This window comes from Acanthochromis polyacanthus, chromosome 4, assembly GCF_021347895.1.
Source record: "Acanthochromis polyacanthus isolate Apoly-LR-REF ecotype Palm Island chromosome 4, KAUST_Apoly_ChrSc, whole genome shotgun sequence".
Classification (NCBI taxonomy): Eukaryota; Metazoa; Chordata; class Actinopteri; family Pomacentridae; genus Acanthochromis; species Acanthochromis polyacanthus.
Genome location: NC_067116.1, coordinates 9,647,833 through 9,670,767, shown reverse-complemented (window position 1 = coordinate 9,670,767; position 22,935 = coordinate 9,647,833). Strand labels below are relative to the sequence as shown.

The window sequence follows — 22,935 nt, the reverse complement described above, 5'->3', positions numbered from 1 at the left end:
TGACTGAAGTTTACATTTATTAACCGTTTCCAAGAATTTAAAAATAAATGATGTTAAGAAACAGAAAATGACAGCCCATTAATATATGAGTCTGTGTTGTTTTTAGAGGAGAGTAACTCACATTTCTGGAGATCCCACTAGCCAGGATCGATCTCTGGACTTCAGGCCACTCAGGCTGTCGATGCGGTCTCCTCCCTCTTCACTAAGGCTGCGTTTTGTGGGAGGAGGAGTCCTTTCTCCTCATGCAGAGACAAACGCTCCATACTGCTGTACACCTACACAAAACACATTGTACATCAGTTGTCACTTTTTCAATGTTTTCTGACTTTGGGAAGACTGCACGAAATCAATAAATCAAATGGAACAACAGTAAAAACAGTGAAAGTTTGATTTGACAGGAACAACATTTTAGAGACTGTAAAAAAAACAAAGTTAATTCATAGACATCAATCTATTTAGTTATAAGCCTAATAACTGACCCTGCATGTCTGGGAAGAAGCTTGATTTAATATGTTAAACAGCGTTTTGTTAATTTGAATGTAAGAGAAGCATGGATGTGTCAGGTGTATACCTTGCTGAAGCGAGGTGAGCAAGAAGAGAACTGTCGTATCTCTACATGTTCTTCATCATTAGTGTCATCGTCTTCCTCTGAATCCACATGGTGGTATCGATCAGAACGAGCTGAGACAGACACAGTAATTAGGTCACATGTTGATTATAGTGTGAGTGCATGACTTTCAGCTGAGGGATGTCTGCAAGGCAGCAGGAGACATACTGTCAAAATAACTGGTGTCATCCTCTGACTCCAGCTGGGGAATAAATTCAGCTTTCTGTCTCAAGAGGCTGTTCCAGTCCAGTTCTGTGAAGAAGGCGTGCTGCTTCACCTCAAAGGCACTTCCTTTGGAGATGGAGGAGGAAGGAGAATGTAAAGATGGTGGAGAAGGGTGGATGGGTGGGGGATGGATGATAGAAGGAAACACATTAGCTTTGGTGAAGAGTGACTGGACTTTAATTTTGAAAATGTGTGTGGACAAAAGTAAGTCAAAAGACAGCAAAATCCTTGCCTGCAGAGTACTAACCAAACAAGCACAAAATACTAAAGAGAGAATAAACTGAGTGATAACGTCAGGGTTCTCGCCAGCGCATTTCAGCGTAACGGCCTGTTACGCTGTTGTAATGGCCCGTTACGCTGTCTAACGGCCCGTTACGCTATCAGTTTAAAATATTGTTATGAGAGTGTGTGGCTCTGTCATGAGAGAGGGAGAGAGAGCAGCGTGTGTGAGTGTGAAAGAGGAGAAGAGCGAGATGTCCGAGCGACCCTGAATGCAGCGCGAGCGAGAGAGACGGCAGTTCGGTAGAGGAGGAGAGAAGGTATGCAGTTGCTGGGTTGGCAGTACTGTGTGGTTCAGCCACTGTTGATAGACAAAGGCTGCAGTGTTCTTCGATACGGCTGGGCTCCTGTGTCTTTGCCTCTACGGCTGCTGATGAAGTGAAGGGGGTTAACCCCGGGCTTCCTGACCACGGTCGGGGGGCCAAACAGGAAGGGTTAACACTGTGATTAGGGCCGCTGTGTTGTTATTTTGACAGATAACGTCATGTGCGTTTGTTTTTAACGACTGGGTGCCTATCTAGGTTAATTTATGTCTCCCCACCTCAGCCGTACTTTCCTGTCGATTGACCCGTTCCAGTCTATTGCGCGTGCGTGCACGCGCGTTCCTGTCTATTGCGCGTGCGCGCACATGCGCGGGCGGGAGGACCTGCCGTTACGCTGAAAAAAAATTCTGGTGAGAACCCTGGACGTGTGACCAAAAGTCACATATGGACACTGAAACATGGGAACAAAAAAAATCACATTCTTGGAGTAACAGTTTCAGTACAGAGAAAATCAAATACCAGTCCTTTTTTAGATTTGCTATTCAGTGATGTAGTGTGTTTTGTTCAGTCTGGCAAAGTTGCTCTCCTGAACAAACAACTGCCTATGTTGGGTGCCTTCACAGATGCTAGCCACAATTTGTGGCATCAGAAGAACGTCTGCAGTGTGAAACCAATCCGGAAGTTTCACTAGCACATTGACAAGGCCCCCCCCAAAAAAACTAGTTGAATAAATGATTGCATTGGATGACCAGCCTATGTCTGTGGTCATACATGTTGCTTTTTGTTGCTATTGGACTTGTTACAATAACTACACTTTTGCTGCAGGATTTGGGAATTTGAGATTAAAAAACGTTAGTGTTTGTTTGTTTGCAAACGGGTTTGATTTTGTTTTCATATCTGAATCTTAATCACACCTGAATAGAACGTTTAATTAATCAAATATTCCTCGTGTGTCATGTTTCTCCTCGGTCAGATTTAAGCGAGTTACGTAGGGCATTTTGAATCGGTATATTATATTTTTAATGTAAAAGCATTGCGAATCCAACGCTATATTTTGCATTCGCAGGGGCTGGCAATTAGATGTGGCTTCGGGCCAAAATTTGTGTAAACATTATTCGGCCGTTTGACCGACGGGCCGGTGCGCTGGTATTTATTAAATAATTTTGATGAGTGGGTATCTGATGCTTGTATAGCTCAGCACGTTAAGCAGGTGACTCATGTACAAGAGCTGGTCTCGGACGCGGGTTCGATTCCGCTCTGCTTTATTATAATACACACGTGGACAAAATTGTTGGTACCCCTCAGTTAAAGAAGGAAAACCCACAATTCTCACTGAAATCACTTGAAACTCACAAAAGTAACAATAAATAAAAATTTATTGAAAATTAAATAATCAAAAACAGCCATTACTTTTGAATTGTTGATTAACATAATTATTTAAAAAACAAACTAATGAAACAGGCCTGGACAAAAATGATGGTACCTCTATAAAAGATTGAAAACTATTTGACCAGAGTGACATGATTAACTCAGGTGTGTCATTTAATTGACATCACAGGTGTTTCCAAACTCATAATCAGTCAGTCTGCCTATTTAAAGGGAGACAAGTAGTCACCCTGCTGTTTGGTGAAAAGGTGTGTACCACACTGAACATGGACAACAGAAAGCGAAGGAGAGAATTGTCCCAGGACATCCGAAAAAAAATTATAGACAAACATCTTAAAGGTAAAGGCTATAAGACCATCTCTAAACAGCTTGAAGTTCCTGTGACAACAGTGGCTCATATTATTCAGAAGTTCAAGACCCACGGGACAGTAGCCAACCTCCCTGGACGTGGCCGCAGGAGGAAAATTGATGACAAATTGAAGAGACGGATCGTTGGAATTGTATCCAAAGAGCCCAGAGCAACCTCCAAAGAAATTAAAGGTGAACTCCAAGGCCAAGGTACATCAGTGTCAGATCGCACCATTCGTCGTTGTTTGAGCCAAAGTGGACTTCATGGGAGACGACCAAGGAGGACACCACTGCTGAAAAAAACTCATAAAAAAGCGAGACTGGAATTTGCAAAAATGCATGTTGACAAGCCACAAAGCTTCTGGGAGAATGTCCTTTGGACAGATGTTCATTAGTGTTCATTAGTCAGTATTTTGTTATATATGTGTATATAGCGTAATCATATATTGTCTCTTCAAATTATTAAAATAATTGACTTTACTGCCATTATCTGCTTCTCTAACATATATTAGTGTGTGTGTGTGTGTGTGTTTACAGTGTTTGCAAAATACCTGTCTACAGTCGAGCTTAATTTCAGAATATTCTATTACCTATTATTATTATTATCTATTATTTCCGCTATGAATATTACTACGTTCAGCACCCCATTGATTTACACCTGCATTTTGTGCTTCATGGCGCTAGGTGTGCTGTTTGCATGTTGGACATTGTTTTACAGACACCACCGAAGACGAAAGGTGCCGAAGTGCTGCACGTTTTGTTTTGTTTTGTTTTGTTTTTTTTAAATTGAAACAGGAGTCTGTCCGCATGAATGTCCAATGGGTTAGGAGTTGTCCATGAGTTTGATATCTTCAATCATGTTAAAAAGTTTTACAGCAGTCCGTTTAGAAATCTGCATTTGTGTATGAAAAACTTTCCAAATATTATAATAAAGCAGAGCGGAATCGAACCCGCGTCCGAGACCAGCTCTTGTACATGAGTCACCTGCTTAACGTGCTGAGCTATACAGGCATCGGATACCCACTCATCAAAATTATTTAATAAATACCAGCGCACCGGCCCGTCGGTCAAACGGCCGAATAATGTTTACACAAATTTTGGCCCGAAGCCACATCTAATTGCCGGCCCCTGCGAATGCAAAATATAGCGTTGGATTCGCAATGCTTTTACATTAAAAATATAATATACCGATTCAAAATGCCCTACGTAACTCGCTTAAATCTGACCGAGGAGAAACATGACACACGAGGAATATTTGATTAATTAAACGTTCTATTCAGGTGTGATTAAGATTCAGATATGAAAACAAAATCAAACCCGTTTGCAAACAAACAAACACTAACGTTTTTTAATCTCAAATACCCAAATCCTGCAGCAAAAATAAAGGCATCACATTATATATATGGGACGATGTAATGCAAAATATAGCGTTGGATTCGCAACGCTTTTACATTAAAAATATTCGTCTGAAATACGTTCTGAGTGGCATGAAAAGTCCTCCGCTTGAAATATATTGGTTTGAATTTCGTTGTGAGCAACACGTAAAACATGAGAAATCGTGTTGGTGCGCACGTAACCATAGATTAATTTACATGACAGTTTCACGAATCCTTGTGAGACCGGGTTGGCATGTAAGTAGTTCGGTGAGGTAGCTTCAGAACTCGGTAGACCATGTCCTCCAATACCGTGAAGGAGGCATTAGCTCCTATCTGTATGTCTCCCTTATCCATCACATTTTGATAAATTGTTTTGCACTCAGGGTCTGACTGCTGGGTGCTCCACACTGCCTCGATGGTAATCGGCAGTTCCTTGGAAGAGTCTGGCAGGGCAGATGAAACGGTAGCACAAATGGAGCTGTGAGTCGATTCTCCATCACCACTGGGAGCCCTAGACAAGGCATCCGGGACTGTGTTATATTTTCCCTTCCTGTACTCCACAGTGAAGGTAAATTCCTGGAGTCTTAGTGCCCACCGGATCAGTCGTGTATTTGGTTTGGTGGTTCTGAATACCCACAGGAGCGAGGAGTGGTCGGTCACCACAGTAAAGAGGCGTCCCTCCAGGTACACGCGCCATTTCTCCACAGCCCATACTACCGCCAGACACTCCAGCTCAGTGGCAGAATAGTTCCTTTCAGCTGGATTCAGACTACGACTGCCATAGGCCAGAATTTCTTCATGGCCATGCTCTGAACGCTGAACCAGTATGGCACCCAGGCCGACCTCACTGGCATCCGTGTACACCAAAAATGGTAGGTTGAAATTTGGATGTCCCAGAATAGGAGGGTGTACTAGGCATTTTTTCAGAGTTTCGAACGCAGATTGGCATTCCGATGACCAAAAAAATTTCACCCCTTTCCTTTTCAGGGCATTAAGAGGTTCTGCAATTCGGGAGAAGTTCGGCACAAAACGGTGGTACCACCCAGCCATGCCCAGGAACCGTTCAAGGGACTTTCTGTTGGTGGGCACTGGGAAGTCTTGAACGGCCTGAGTTTTCTCCGGGTCCACATGAACTCCTTTGGATGACACCACATGTCCGAGGAAGGTAAGAGAAGAACGGAAGAATTCGCTTTTTTTCATGTTCACAGTGAGACCCGCCTCCCTGAGCTTATCCATAACATCCTGAACATCTCTGAAATGCCGGTCCCATGAGGTAGAATATATGATGATATCATCCAGGTAAACAAAGCATGTGCATCCTTTCAGCTTTCCCAGTACCATGTCCATGAGCCTTTGGAAAGTGGCCGGAGCATTTTTTAAACCAAAAGGCATAACCCTGAACTGGAAGAGACCATATGGGCAAATGAAGGCCGTCTGTGCACGGGAATCCGGATCCATCTCCACCTGCCAGTATCCACTGTTCAGGTCCAGGGCAGAGAACACTGTGGCTCCTGCCAAGGATTCCAAGATTTCCTGGATGGTCGGAATTGGATAGGCATCCGTATGAGTTTTGGTGTTTGGTTTCCTATAATCCACACAGAATCGTGGTTTCCCTGTGCCTGATCCAGCACCTCCCATAGCAGGTCCTGCTTCCTGAGTCATAGAAGGCCCCTTTAAACTGTCCTTCACATGAGAAGCCATAGTTTGCCCAAAGTCAAGGTGTCTGTTTCTAATAAACTGAAAATAAAGCGCTATGTTTAACAAGCAGTGTTCTGTCGTCCTCTATGTGAACGTGAGTTAATAGCACTAGGTGGGTTTTATACGTTGGGTGCCATTTATTTCTGTAGCGGTACAACTAAAATGCACTGTTGCACCCTACAAAGGTCTGTTGTTGAAACATAAAACCTTGGTGTTGAATTAGATATTTCAACCTTACACAACAGCTAAGGTGAAGAATACAATGCTTCAAAAATCAACACAAATCATATATTTTTAAATAGTCCAGTCCGGGTTTTCGCTAACCTCTTCTTACTACAGTCCGACCCATTCAATATAAATAATCCACTCCAGGTTTTCCAATCAATCCAACAGAAAAATCCAAACAAGGAAGCGGGTTACGGCTGTTCTTACAGTTCCAACAAAAGACAGAAAACGAGTACTCCAAAAGAAATCGCTGCCGTTCGGTTCAGGAATGGAGGATGAACCATAAACAAGGGGAATTCCAAAGGAAAGTGCTGCCGTTCGGTTTGAGAACGGAGGATGAATCAAAACGGGCAAAAAAAGTAAACCAAACTCATAGGTCCGAGCCGTCTTACGGGTGCGGCGGAGCTGATCGTGCTGCAACTGAAGTCCTTCAGGCAAGGCTTGCGTCGACGGTCGGTAGTGGGTAATCACGAACAGTTTGTTCGGAATTGCGTGGGGAGACCAACACCATTCACCATCTGTCACTGACTCTCCGCCATACTGTCTTGGAGGCTGGCTAATATGGGGACGTCCAAGGGCCGGCTCTCCCAGCGCGCGGAAAAAAACAACCATTTTACTGGCTGGAATGCAGATGGGCTGATCAGGCGTGGAGGTCAGGTGAATGCACACATCCTCACTATAATCAATACAATATACTATTCTTTTTCTTTGGCTATCGCCACAACACTTTGTACAGGACAGTTGTGTCATTGAGACAACATTAAATAAATAATCTGACTTGGTATTGCAAGATAAATTGGCAGAAAAACTTGAATAGGATATTCCTACTTTTTACTAATGTTTCCCGTATTTTTAAAAATGCTTTCTAGTAAGAGAGACAGAGTACTTTACCAGTGCCCAGTCTCTCCAGAGGATTCTGTCTCAGCAGCTGGGAGATGAGGTCTTGAGCTTCCTGAGGCAGAGCTTCATCCTCCTCTGGCCAGGTGATCTCATCTAAAAAAATTACAGCACAAATATAGACATGACTGTCCTGTCTAACACAATGAAAAAGTGCTTTTTTGTAATTCTTCATACCACAACAAACATCTATCATGTCTTCTTTTTTTCCGCACTCACATACGCCAACAGTTAAGGGACAGAAGTAATGCTTTGTTGCAAAGATGCAAATTTTTTTTTTACTTATTATTAGAAATGTTTTGTTTATTTATGTTTAACACCCTCTCTCTCGTCAATCTGGACAATGTATAAGAAAAAAGAACACGTTCAAGACTGCCTCCTATTACGACCCTTAATCAATCTGGAAAGCGACAGGGTAAGTTCTAACAGTAACGTACAAGATCACTATCAGTTTGTGATAATTGCTTCATCCCTTTATCTAAGGGAATTCAAAGGAGTAAAGGATGCAGAGGAGACATTACAATAGGTTTTATTCCTTAAAAGTCAAGCCTGTACTTGCAAAGCTTTGGAAATCATTTTTAGACCATGTTTTCTACTTCATCCTTGGTGGTTCATGGTGAAGCTATACTGTGTTTTCTTCCTAAGGTTGTAATGAACAGCAGGTAGGCTGATTCCAAGTCAGTTAGTGACGGTTCTCTCGTTGCTTCCCTATCTGTTACCAAGCACAAAGATAACAAAAATCGTCTCAGTTCTTCTCTTTTAGGCATTGTTGAGTGTGAATTACCTATTGACTGCATACACACAGTCTATACACAAAACACTGATGACAAAAAATGTTCTTTGGTCACCTAGTGTACATTATGACATTTTTAATGTTTCAATACACAAAATTTGAAAACATAAGCCAGGGCTGTCCATTGTCTCCGATCCTGATTGTGGTGTTCATGGACAGGATCTCACGGTGCAGCTGGGGTGAGGAGGGTGTCCGGTTTGGGGATCTCAGGATTGTGTCTCTGCTTTTTGCAGATGATGTGGTTCTTATGGCTTCCTCAAAATGTGACCTTGAGCAAGCACCAGAGTGGTTTGCAGCCGAGTGTGAAGCGACAGGGATGCGGATCAGCACCTCCAAGTCTGAGGCCACGGTTCTCTGCCGGAAGCCGGTGGACTGCTCCCTCCAGGTTGGGCGTAGTTGGTTCCCAACGAGAGGGAGTTCAAGTATCTCAGGATATTGCTCACGAATGATGGGAAAATTAAGCAAGTGATGGACATGGTAAAGAGGGAACTGAGCCGCAAGGATTAAGGAACTGTGCCTTGGGATCCCCCAGGCAGAGCTGGAAAGTGTTCCTGGGGGAAAGGGACATCTGGAACGGCCTGCTTCGCCTGCTGCCTCCGCAACCCGGTCCAGGATAAGCCAATGGATGGATGGATGGATATATTTTATGCACTGAATTATTATACTTCTTTTATATGTTTAAGAAAATGCTGTAATTATTTAACTATGCTTTAAAATGACTATGATAAAAGTTAAACAAAATGATAAGGTTGTTTTTTGAGGATCTGTTTGGAGACGCAGTTATCAGAGCACCTTTTGTTTTCTTTACAATTTCCAAAGCTGTAATATTCCTAGTAAAATATAGGTGAAGCAATTCCTTCAATAAATCAAAGACTGGACCACATTCACTTTTAAGTGTTCAATCCAAATTATAAAAACAATTTTTTTTTTCTCTTTGACTGCTTGTAATTTTGCCTGCATATGGTAATTTAAAGTTTAATGCAATCTAAAGTTAAAAAAGTTGACTATAAAATGCAGTTTTTATTTTTTTGGTCATAATGCCCTGTCTGATTGGACATTGACATAGTTAAATTTGGTGATTTGCCAAATGCTGTATATGGCGCTGGAAGCTGTGTAATGCAGAATCAGTCTTTCTAAGGCCCCATCCACACGAAAACAAACCGAGGTCTAAACACACAAGTTTCTTGGCGAATCTGCGTATCATCCACACGAAGACGGCGTTTTGCAGGTCTGATCATTTTTGAAACCAGGTTCCAGAGTGGAAAGATTTTGAAACGCCGTATACGCAGCTCTGTGTTTACTGGCTCTCTGCTACTTTTCAGATACGCTTGCGTCATAGTTTCATATCTTCATTGACACGCATGCGCAGTTTCATAACTTCATTGACATGCGTGTGCCACACGCGGCAACGACAACAACAATGGTGGTGTACAGTGTAGCAAATGTGCTGATGAAGCTAGTGACCCTACTATCCCTGTTGCAGCAAAATATCCTTCTTCTCAATCACCACCGAGTTGAACAAACAATTATCAAGGACACATTACGGCACTTTATGGATACACCCCGGAAAAGGACCCACTGTTTTTTCTTCTGTTTGCGCGTGTTTCCGTCATATCATTACAGCACCCCTAGAGGTCTGACTTGTGTTTTACAGCGTTTCCATGCGTATCGAGTGCATTCATGTAGACGCACACATTTTCTGAGACGCCTTCGTCTTTATGGCGATTGTTTTTAAAACTGTTAAGCGTTTTGTCTTCGTGTGGATGGGGCCTAAGACTCTCCAGTGGACAGATTAGTTGGCAAAGTCACCTTTCAGCTGCTAACAAGCTCACTAGCTCTTCAGTGAGGTTCTTGTTATCCACAATGCAAAAGAAAAAACACAACAACTACTCACCACTGATGACTTGACCGAACAGTTCCTCTGGGGTGTCTCCAAAAAAGGGGGCACAGCCCACCAGGAACTCGTACAGGATGACTCCCATTGCCCACCAGTCCACTGGCTTCCCATAGCCCTGACGGAGAATCACCTCAGGGGCGATGTATTCTGGAGTGCCACATACCTGTAAAATCAGAAACACACAGAAAATAGACTTGGGACATGAGGAAAAATGGTTGCAACAATTGTAACTCATGTGTCCATAAAGGAGGTATCTTGAATTTACACAGATTCTGACAATTTGTTAAGGAAAACTACAGCTATGAAGCACAAAGGACATGGCCAAACCTAATTCCCCATGAATTCACACTCAGATTCTCAAACGGGCAAATAAGTGACCTTTTACCTGTTTATCCAGAAACTCCCTGGTGTCCTTTTCTATGTGTCCTTCATATAGGTTTGTGGTCAGACTCATCAAACCAATCTTAGAGAGGCCAAAGTCAGTCAGCTTAATGTGCCCCATGGATGTGATGAGAAGACTGCAGGAGAGAAAATCTAAGGTTTCATTCCAAATGATGCTTAATTTTAGAAGAACTTGGTTGTAAACCTGTTCTCCAAGAATTTTTTTCATTTTATTTTTCAACCTCAATTATAAAAACAATAATCATCCACATTAAATATAAGGTAAAATGTACTAAAGATTTGCAAAAGAAACATTACAATGACAAATTAAATCTTAAATCTCTATGATATAAATAATATATCTTTAAAGATATGTGAATATAAAGCAGTAGTATGTGTTTAACTGGAAATAAAGCAAGTGAAGAATAACATAATTCTGAAAATATACTGGCTTCTTACTTGTCAGGTTTGAGGTCTCTGTGTACGATGCCATAGTTGTGAAGATACTCTAATGCAAGGACTGTCTCAGCAAAGTACATACGAGCCATATCGACTGGCAGGGCCCCGATATTCTTCAGCAGTGTGGCACAATCTCCACCTACAGAACAGTCACTGGACAATTCAACTCCCTTCTACCAATACTAATCATATACTACAGCTATTTATGATCTTACCCTCCACATACTCCATCACCATACAGAGGTGTCTCCTGGTCTCAAAGGAACAGAACATAGAGACAACAAATGGGTTCTCAGCAAATGTTAGGATGTCTCGCTCTACAAAGGCCTGCTGGATCTGGTTCCTTAGGATCAGGTTCTGCTTATTGATCTTCTTCATGGCAAACCGCTGCCTGGTCTCCTTGTGACGTACAAGAAATACAGCACTACACAAGAAATGAGAGAAAATGAGAAAAAAATATATATATATCTTCTACATTCTACATAAACAGAGAGACATGATATTCACACAATCATACCCACATGCACGCCCACGCACATACAGAGTCTACTACACTTAACAATATCTTATTTGAAAATGCAGCCACCATTGCGTAAATTACTTGAGCAACAAGAAAATCTGGATGCTGTTATACCCATAAGCTCCATTACTGATGAGCTTGATGTTTTCAAAGTCCTCCTCTCGAGGGGTTTTGGTTTTACTCTGTGGTTGTGCTGCTGGGACTGTAGTTCCCTGACTCTGAAACATACACAGCAAAAGCAGAAAATGTTTCAAATTAGCATAGGGAAGAAAAATGAAACCTAAACTAAATCGTTTTGATAAAAACAACAGTTTTAAATGATATTTGAAATTAATTACAAACTTTGAAATGTAAATTTATGAACTCCTTTTCCAGATTTTCTTTTATGAGATCTGTGATGAAGAAGCTTATTATTTTTTAACATTTTCTTCTAATGTACTCACATCAACCGAATCTTCAGTCTCGGGGGTGTCTGGGTTTCCACTATCGTAACTGCTCAGCTGGGTCATTTCTAAAGAGAGATGTAAGGATCACTGACCAATCTTAAGGGGATATCAAGAATATAACAACAGTTAACTAACAAATAAAAGAAAATGTAAATTGTGGTTGTTTTACCCTCTAGAGGGTCCTTGGTGAGGCCCAGCTGGCTGATAATATATCGTGGAATGTCTGACTTGATGCCTTGACCTTCCTTTGCATGGCCCTCAGCTGCTTCCAACAAGTGATAGAACTCCTCTGGGTCAAACTCCTGCAGGAGGGATACAGGAGGGAGGAGGGGAATCAGTGAGGAATGGTATGAAGAGAGAGGAATGACAAAATAGAACATTGGGTCCAAACTAGAGCAGCACTTACATGACTATAATACAGCTTTTCTTTCTGTTTATCTTTAAGGTCTAAAAACGGCCTCTACAATCTCAGTTTTGTAGGTTTGGAGGACAGCTACAGTACTGAGTGTTGTTTTATTTCACATTTTCTTCCCTAATGCCTAATTTCTGGGCTAACAAATGACCTCTGTCACTTATTTGCCTCAAAATGTGAAGCATCTAACCCCAGACTATCTGAGCTCTGTGTGGAAGTGGAAGTGTGACGGGGGACTGATGGAGGAAGAAAAGAGGCTCTGCGATGTATATATGAAGCTCTGCTGAGAGGTGAGAGGGGTGGCTAAATTATTTCACAGCTCTATATTGTTTATTAACTGTGTACAGAGATAAGATGTAGAACATGAACAATCTATTTGGTCAATACAAGTTATATTTTCCATAAACAAGCTTTCAAATACAACTTAAGTTTAAATGGGACATGTAAGTCAGATCTGCATGTTTTTGTTATTTGCTAGTAACACAAAATTTTCTTTAGTTAGTGAGGAGACTTAATTTATCTCTGTTTGGTTAGAATCTCTTTGTCTTTGTAGCTACCTTTAATTAGCACAATGTTAAAAACTCCTCTGTTACAAGTGTTGCCTCTAATGTCTACTTAAAGCAGTCCCTCGAGATGTTGCAGTCTTTAGCAGGCACTACTATTATAAACTACAATATAACAATAAATAACATACTATTACATGCTTTTTTCTGATCCATTTAATAGTCGGTAGTAGATCTTTTTTCGTATTTCCTCATCACAATAGATGTAAACAGATACCTGGGCATAGTTTACGTCGATATCATTGAGCTAAAATTCCATGTGCTCGACCCTAATCTGGATTTTACGATATTTGCAATGAATTACTATATGTATGTATATATATATATATATATATATATATATATATATACACATACACAGTGCCTTGTGAAAGTATTCGGCCCCCTTGAACTTTTCAACCTTTCGCCACATTTCAGGCTTCAAACATAAAGATATAAAATTGTAATTTTTTGTCAAGAATCAACAACAAGTGGGACACAATCGTGAAGTGGAACGAAATTTATTGGATATTTTAGACTTTTTTAACAAATAAAAACCTGAAAAGTGGGGTGTGCAATATTATTCGGCCCCCTTTACTTTCAGTGCAGCAAACTCACTCCAGAAGTTCAGTGAGGATCTCTGAATGATCCAATGTTGTCCTAAATGACTGATGATGATAAATAGAATCCACCTGTGTGTAATCAAGTCTCTGTATAAATGCACCTGCTCTGTGATAGTCTCAGGGTTCTGTTTAAAGTGCAGAGAGCATCATGAAGACCAAGGAACACACCAGGCAGGTCTGAGATACTGTTGTGGAGAAGTTTAAAGCCGGATTTGGACACAAAAAGATTTCCCAAGCTTTAAACATCTCAAGGAGCACTGTGCAAGCAATCATATTGAAATGGAAGGAGTATCAGACCACTGCAAATCTACCAAGACCCGGCCGTCCCTCTAAACTTTCACCTCCAACAAGGAGAAGACTGATCAGAGATGCTGGAATGGTTACAAAATAAAAGCCTGTAGCATTCAAAATACGCCTTCAAAATAAAAGCTTGGAGGGAACACTTACTTTAACATGAGCAAAACAAAGGCTTGCCAAAATTTATGAACTGATCAACAGACCTTTAAAACAGTAATTTACACGTGGCATGCATAACATATGCCTGTACTTAGCACAGGGTAATTGTTTGTTAAATATTTCATCTGTCGGAAATGAGAAGTCAACTGAGCATCCATGGCGGAGTACTGCGCACTCTGAGTGCTTTTCTTGTTTGGAATTGGTTCGGGTTATGTGGCATCACTTGTTTTGAACAATTTCTTTGTCATCTGCAAATTGATTTTAGGTAGGGGGCAAAAAAAAAATCAAATAAATCATAAATTTGGATTTTTTTTGTGAAAAAATCTGACTTTTTTTTTTAGGCCATATTGCCCAGCCCTAGTCACGTGGGATGGCTGAAGTACAACATAATTGGTCTGTATGTTTCCTGAGCTGATATTCAGTGCTGGAAAAGCTGGAAAAGCTGCACTGGTAAAACAGAAGTGACCCATCAAATTAAAAATCCTGTTATAATTTACTGATTACAGGTCTAGATAAGATGGCATCTAGGTCCTGATCTGGACCGCGGTCTGCCAGTTAGTGACCCCTGGTTTAATCCATAACATTTTTAATATGCTGCTTCTTTGTGTATTTTCACCTACAGTGTAAAGTAAATGTAATGCAGTAAAAAATACATGATTTTTTAAAATTAATTATGGTAGCATAGATTTAAAAAGTGGCAATGAGTGAAACTGAAATAGCTAAGCACAATATTTGAACAAAAGTACTGAGTAGTACTTGATCTGTATGAAAAAATGGGCTTTGTCTCTAACAATGAAAGGCACAAATATGGAGAGCAGTTTCTTTCTTACCAGACACTCCAGAAGACGTGCTGGCCGTGCGATGATTATCATCAGCTTCTTGACGAGTTGTGTGACAAAGGTAACCTCCACACTTTCTGAACGTTCATGAGCCTGAAGACACACAAAAAAAGCGACAAAATGGTTAGATCAAGGAGCACTAGTACACATTCAATTGTTATTTTCAGTCGTCATTGTCAAGTAAGAAATTACATTAACACAAAAGGCCTTTTATCAGACATGAATAATCCCTCATAACAATATTTATTCATTATTTCAAATGTAACTGTAAATATTTAATAATCCTAAAATTTTATGATCTTGAAGCAAAAAAGCAAAAAATGCAATGCAAAAAATGTGTCTTGCATTATATTTGTTCTTCACAGACAGTAGACCAACCACTTTAGGGACAGACAATGGGATACTTTCAGTGACACCTGCAAGGTCATGCAAATTAGAATGACCTCCATCTCACTCCTTCATATCCATGAAATGTCTGTCAGCAATGAGACAGAGCAGTTTACTCAGTAATCGGTTGTAACTGACTAGATATGAATCTGGAGCAAACACTGAATCTGAATAGAAATGCGGTGGAAGTGTAGTGTGTGTATGTTTGGGTGTGTGTGCAAAACATAAGTAACCGCTGCAAAAACGTGTGTAATCCTCTAGGGATAGCCCGAGTATGCCTCATCTATCCATGTATGTGTGTGCACGTGTGCGTGTATGTGTGTGTGTGTGTGTGCATGTGCAGACATGCATATGTGTGTGTGTGTGTGTGTGTGTGTGTGTGTGTGTGTGTGTGTGTGTGTGTGTGTGTGTGTGTGTGTGTGTGTGTGTGTGTGTGTGTGGCAGGCTAACTGTGCAGTGGCAGTTTTTCATTACTAAACCATGAGCAACTTGTCAGTGTTTGTGAGACAGAGCCATGCTAATAGACTGAGAAGGGCTGGGGGTCCCCCATCCCTGAATTATTTATGGCTTTAATGAAACCTGGAGGGAAGGAGAATTTATGTACCGAATGTGTATTCTAAAATATGTATTGGAGTGTGTAAATGTAACTATAAAAGAGACTGAATGTGTATGCGGTGACTGTACAGGGCAGCAATCAGTGAGAAAAAGACAATTGAGAGACAGACTCCCATTGCACAGCAACTAATCAACCAGAGAGTGTGTGAATGACACAAATTGTATATTAACCTTGCAAAACTAGAGAGTTTTTTTAAGGCAAAGAAGGGGTATGTTCTGCAATGAGCAAGTCAGTCACCTGCTCTGACTCCAACTGGGCTGCATTTCACTTGCTGAAGACAACATTGAAGGGAAAATGCCCCAAGAACAAGCAGAAAGAGAAAACAGCAGCAGTTGAGGTCTGGCAGAGCATCACCAGGGACCAAACCCAGCGTCTAGTGATGTCTATGGGTTCCGGACTTCAGGCTGTCATTGACTGCAAAGGATTTGCAACCAAATAATAAAAGTGACAATTTGATTTATGATTGTGTTAGTTTGTTCAATTACTTTTGGTCCCTTAAAAAGGTGGAGGGCACATGTAAAATCAGTGTGCGCCAATGACGTCGGACCATCGGTCAAATCCGATTTGTGTACCAAAAGTCCGGTAAAACTTACTACATTACCGGTCTCATGTCCGGTGTAATTTTTTTCCTGTAAATCACCCTAAAGTCGCTGAGAATCACCAAGGGATAATGCAACATCGGGGGACAGCAATTTTGTATGATGACGTTATGTCACATGATCACGTCATGATTCCCGGCGCGCACCGAGTGATTTCCGGTTACAAGTACACAGGGATGGGATCAGCAAGTTCTGATTCCAGCGGAAAGTCGTTGACGGGGGGGGGGGGGATGTGTGCGGCGGCCGTGCAGCGACTTCCAATTGCTGGGCCGTTTACAATCGAACGACAGCTTGTTAACGTCGTTACCATCTCGCGGGAGTATCAGCGACAATAAAGTGTTCAAACTGAAATGAAATCCGCGGATAATTCCCATCCCTGAGTACAAATTCAAGTTTCTGCAGCAGTGTGTGAAAGTAGCGCCAAAACGAAGCTGAGAGCTGTTTTTCTGGTCAAATTGGACGTGTATGGTGAGTAATTCAATGGTAAAAGACGTAATTATATATATTTTTTTATCTTGGTAGACGACCGAATTTCTGCTACTTTTTTAGCTCGACTCTGCTGTTAGTTGTGAAGTTATCTCCAGGGATATATTGACGGATTGTTGATGAGTCACTACCTCTTTTTAATTTTAACGTCTTTATATTATATCAGAAGCCCTTTGTGGTGCATACATTTATCTGTATTTGTGAATATTGGCAGATGACCGACCGTAAAAGACGAGAAATAAATGGCACGGAAGTGGCATCATCCTGAGTATTAATCAATTCAAGCAAATTATGTTTTCACTTGTGTTCAGGGGAAAATTAAAAAAAAAAGATGTCTGCAGCTATGTCTGACCCATGATATACACGTTGAAGGTTCACAATGAATAATCAATACTCAGTGAAAGATCACCAGAGCTGAGTTAGCACTCTGTCTTCCCCTCTGCCCTCAGGTGACCTCCAGGAGTCTAACAGGGTCTCCCATGGGTTCCAGCAAAAGATAGCTTAGACGCAGGCTGCCACAGTAATCGCCAAGCAGGTCACTATGGCCCCATGACAGGGATAGATGAGGGAGAGGAACCAAGGACAAGTTGTGGATGTGAAGAACGAGGCAGAAAAGAAGAGTAAAGGTGGAGGAGAGATAAAAGATGACAGGAGGATAGAGGGAGGAGAGGTAAGCTGGTTTCCTGTGAGTTCTGCAATGGGTTAAAGACACAAGGAAAGAAAAGATGGCATGCATGAATAAAGCAATGGATAAGGAACAGGGACAAAGGCAAAGGACTGATACATTTCAAGATCAGAAGTGGTGGACTGACAAAAACTGAAAAACAGGAAAAATGGCTTTTTGAAGTGAAAACACATCCGACATCATAACACTAATCGGTTTATTCTCCGGTTGACCAGTCTATAATGCTGTGGAACATATTCTTGGCTTTAGCATTGCGGGATTGACATGGCTAGAAGAAGAAAACAGGTTATTGTTTTAGCTACATATTTTTGGTCAAATTAAAGGGTCTGTTTAGCAAACGACAAGTTGCTGTGGAGTTTTTCCAAACGTCACTGTACCATTCTTTCAGGACTTCTAACTAGATTTTACTCACAGCAGACAATATTTTGCTATGTGGGCAAGTGAAACTAGTAAACCAGGGCAGGATGATATGATAGTATTTACCATAAAGACACATACATTTGTCAGAGCTTTTTCTGTTAGGCTTGCGACAATTACGTCTTTTCACACAGTTTTGCATCAATGTGATTAATCACACTCACTATGTAGACATTTAATTAACTAAACCAATCATAATCATCCACATTGAGGTTTTTTTTGTCTACTGATAGCTAAATATAATATAAATATAATGTGAAAAATCATGTATAGATAAAAACCATGGTGCTTTTGTGATGTGGGCTGACTTTAATTGACCATCACTGGCCAGCAGCACTGAAGTTTGATTTTACATCAAATACAGAAAAATTGAGCTGATGACTAAAATTTCAGAAGATTCAGCAGTTTTCAAAGATAAATGTTGTTTGAATGAACACATATGAAGCAGTGATGACAACATTTATTTAGAAATAGATATATGAATGTATGTACTATCCACAACTGGAAGGTAAATGAATTCAAAGAAATTAGTTAAAGGAACCCTTTTCAAGGTAGAAAGCAGATATATTTGTTACATACCCCTGGAACATGCTAAATGAATTTTTGCATGCTAAAAGACTGTCACACAACTTACAAACTTACTACAGCAAGGATTGCTGTTTTTGTCCAAAAAATAATGATATATCAGTAATACTACTATTACGACTACTAACAATAATAATAATAATAACAACAAAGAATTAAGAATAAGGAATATCTTATGTTGCCACTGAGTGACTGGAAGTTACAACCCACAGAAAAACGACTAAAAGCAGCTGCTGAAGTCTTACATAAAACCCCCAAAAGCAGGTCCAAACCTGAGTTAAAAGCAGCATCAAAGTTAAAATCAAAACTGACTCAACTGCAAAGTCTGTGTGTCCCTCCTGCTCCCAGCAATGTGTGAACACCTTCCACTTTCTCCTCCTCATCATGTCCTTCAACATTTCCTCCTCCCTTTTCAGCCATTTCTGCCCCGAGATGCGATGCATGTCTCCAAGAAAAAAATAAGCCCACAAAAATGAAAAGGAATAATATCTGTTTTTACATCACTGTCTATCTTCTCATGGACTCTCACCTTTTAAGGTCTGCTCAACCTGCTGCAGCAACTGGTCACATGAGAAAAACAACAAAAGCTAATTGGTGATGTCATCATCCAGCGTACAATGCAGTTTCAGCACGTGTGTAGCATTAAGTGGTGACGCTTCTCCAGATGTGTTTCAGTTGAGTTCCCCACACATTCCAAAAGCATTTAAGCAGGATTTCTGAACATCCATCTAACTCCTCCTCCTCTGTGAGCCCTCAGGCCAATCACAAGACGAGGAATCTCCTCCAATCCCCAAAACCTACCCACCAGCACTCCTGTTTGTTTCGGTGAGTCATCTGTCAAGCTCCAAGTGACCACTGAGGTGTGAAATTAAAATCAAGGAAGATGTGTGTGTGTGTGTGTGTGTGTGTGTGTGTGTGTGTGTGTGTGTGTGTGTGTGTGTGTGTGTGTGTGTGTGTGTGTGTGCGCGTGCATGCGTATGTGAATTGGGGATATTTTGTCTGTGTGTTTATGTTCTAGAGAAAAGAAGGTCAATAAGAGGCTAGTGGAAGCCAATGTCACTCCCTAGGTGATGGAAAATAATACAATATAATAATGGAGATGTCACTGCCAAACACATGCAAATATATTTCTATGCTCCCGCACATAAAAACACATAAATACACTGGCTCATCATTCCAAGTTTAGATTATCAAATTAGAATGTTTTCTCAGTAACAAGACAGTAGGTGTGAAGGAACATGTGAGACCTGAAGGAATAATACTTTTTTGCACCTAGGCCACTGTCTTTGTGCCTTAATGAGACATTTCATGGTGCTGAGTAACAACGGTAAGTGAGCCAAGGGCCACGTCATACCATCAGCAGTCCTTAGTAAACCGAGTGTGACTGAGATGACACCATCGTAGTGAGGTCTTCATCAATTCTCCAGTACAGATTCTTTTTTCAAAGCAGCCATTTTAACTTGTCATACAAGAAAATACTGAAAAATTCCACACCCCGAAACACAGAATCCTTTCCAGGAACCTGTCTTTGAATTAACAGTTACATAGTTCAGTCATTTCCAAGACATAATTAGGAAAATGTAGGAGCAGTGAAAAAACTAACGCACACTTATTGCGCAGCTTTGATTGTCCTGTGCCCTTATTCTCTGCATGAAACTGTGACCTTAGCATCAAAAGAATCCACAGCGCAAACACAGAAATGAAAGATGTGAAAATTAGTCATGTCAAACCACACCTGAATAATGCAGAATTATTCAGATTCGTGTTTGAATTGTCAATTTCCTGCTCACTATAATGTAATCTATTAGGTTTTTATTATATATAAAATTATGATTATGTAAATTAAGGAGTGATAAGGGCAATCCCTTTAGGGTTTCAAAGGCCTTGAGATATTTACACAAAGCCAGCCTTAATGTTAGTAGATTTACATGTGCTTCACTGGCCATGACAAGTCAAAATGTAGAAAGACAAGGATACTACCTGAAGTGCTTTATGTGAGTTTGAGTGATTTTTGACAAAAATACATCTCAGTTACTTCTATTCTGGTATTTAGATTTAGAAATGACTTGATTTAATTGATAATAAATGATCATTTCATTTCAATTTAAGTTTCATTTTGTAAATTTGATCTTATATTTAATTGTACTTCATGAATGAGTTTTTTAATGTTGCTTGTGCCTTATGTGACACACCTTCAATGGACTTTGTGTTGCAAAGGTGTTTTATAAATAGCTCTGTCTTGACATATAAGTGCTATAAATATTCTGTCTTTCTTATTCCTGCCTATGTCCTGCATTGTGAAAGCTCTACTTTCGATTTATCTTTATAATTCATCTTTTTTGTGAGACATTTTGTAAAAGTTTAGCTACAATTCTACAATTTCATTTCGCAGACGCTTTTGTCCAAAGTGACGTACAACACAAGCAAGAATTCAGATATAAGGAAAAACCTTTAGTAAGTGCAAAAAGTGCTTCAAGTGCGATTGGTCAAAGGTGCTGCCATCAAGTTACAGAAGAAGTGCCAACACCCCTCCTTCTTATTTTTTTTTTCAACTTTGTCAGTGCTGAATAAGTGCTGGGTTTTGGACCACCTGACTTATTCTATCCCTAAGGTGGAGTCAGATTAAGTGCCTAGGTGTTCTTTGAACAATTGAGTCTTCAATTGTCTCCTAAAAGTAGAAAGGGACTCAGCAGAATGCACAGAGTTTGGTAGTTTGTTCCACCATTTGGGAACAACAGAGGAGAAGAGTCTGGTTAGAGATTTCGAGCCGTGTTGGGCTGGAAGCACCAGGCATTTCTCACATGCAGAGTGAAGTGGGCGTGAAGGGGAGTAGACCTGGATCAGGGAATCCAGATAGGCTGGGGCCGTTCTTGTAAATGTTTTGTAAGCCAGGAGGAGAGTTTTGAATTTGATTCTGGCTGCAACTGGAAGCCAGTGAAGGGAGATGAATAGGGGAGTGACATGAGCTCTTTTGGGCTGGTTGAAGACCAGACGTGCTGCTGCATTCTGGATCATCTGTAGAGGTTTGACTGTACATGCAGGGAGACCTGCCAGAAGAGAGTTGCAGTAACTGAGGACAAAAGGTGCTATATAAATGCAGACCAATTATCATTTTATTGTTTAGTTTGCTGTGTTACTGTGCTATCGATCGTTTTCATGAGAAGCAATGCATTGACACTTTTCAAGTGAAAATGTACCAGGACTACAATCCAGTCCAGTACAATCCAGCTTACAGACGCCTTACTCTTATACACTTAACTCTAAGAAAACTTCAGCTTTCCAAGAGAATTATTCAATTGTAAGGAAAAGTTGCTTTGCTGTTTGACAGTGAATAAAGAGTTGCTCAACTTACATCTTGCAGCAGCTTTTCTAGATTCTCCTGGAGTTCGTAAAAATAGCGGGAGGTGATGAGGGCCTCTCTGCTTTTCTCCAAGCAGTCTCTGGACAGCTCTATCAGCTGATGGTGGATGAAGCTCAAGACCCCGTCAGCCAGTGGGCAAACCTTGTCTGGAGCCGAGGAGGAGAGCAGTTCAGCCAGACGCTCCTCCATCTGAGCTGTCGCCTGGAGGAAGAGAGTGAGGGGGGAGGCAATTAGAAGGTGAGGAGAAGGATGAGTCACATGGATATCAGACACATGAATACAGAAATGGGACAAAAATGGAGTGGGCACATAATAATGTCATGAAAGAGTGAAAGAGAAAATTTCTTAAAGTGGGATAATTGATCATTCAAAACATGGTATTTGACACAGGTCTGAAATAACAAACTCCATTCATCACTCCACTTCTTGTAGCTGCTCCATAATAAAAGCCTTAAAGTAAAGACAGAAGACTGAAGCTTTTTTAAGCAGCTGAAAGTATCAAAACCCTCAGATTGCTTAGGACAGATTAAACTGCTTGTTGCAGTTTGGATTCTAGTCCAACATTAAAATGGAAAATAAAACATCCACATCTACAGTGTACAGAAAGTACATGCCAGTAATACAAACCTTAGGAAACCTCTCCTTGTACACATGGTTCATCATCATAATCTCATGGTCAAAGGAGACAGGTGAGCGCCCAGGGCTGAAAAAAACCCAACAGAGATGAGTGGAGACACAACGTAGTTATCGAAGCTGCAATGTCTTCATTTAAAAGTCCCGACTGGTTAGAACTAATTTTAAAAATATGCTTTCCAACACAGCATTTTTTTCTCCAATTCATGAATCTCATCTGTATTGTTTTTGTGCCACTTGTATGCGTGCTGTGGAACCAGCTATTTGAAAAACACATGCTGCACATGCACTTGCTTGTGAAGCAATGTACATCAGACTCTAAAAAAGTAGCTTTTCCATCCTTACTCTTTGGCATGGCAACAATGCTTCCAAAATTTGGTTGTCAGTGTAATACAAAAAACCTTACAGTTAGACCAGACAAACAACCACACAGTACCTGATTGATCAGGTCCCAGATAGCAAACTATGGGTGAATCAATGTTGAATCTATGTTG

At 40.7% G+C, this 22,935-nt stretch overlaps 1 protein-coding gene across 1 annotated transcript in view; it reads right to left on the bottom strand.

The window, feature by feature from the left end:
* Positions 1–22,935, bottom strand: part of mast2 (microtubule associated serine/threonine kinase 2) — a 181,913-nt gene that overhangs the window by 10,627 nt on the left and 148,351 nt on the right. The window contains 15 exon segments of the mRNA XM_051946956.1: positions 118–236; positions 239–275; positions 572–681; positions 776–898; positions 7,299–7,400; positions 9,992–10,157; positions 10,380–10,512; positions 10,835–10,973; positions 11,050–11,258; positions 11,469–11,572; positions 11,798–11,865; positions 11,970–12,102; positions 14,664–14,765; positions 21,800–22,009; positions 22,436–22,511. Of these exon segments, the coding sequence (XP_051802916.1) occupies positions 118–236; positions 239–275; positions 572–681; positions 776–898; positions 7,299–7,400; positions 9,992–10,157; positions 10,380–10,512; positions 10,835–10,973; positions 11,050–11,258; positions 11,469–11,572; positions 11,798–11,865; positions 11,970–12,102; positions 14,664–14,765; positions 21,800–22,009; positions 22,436–22,511 (1,831 nt within the window).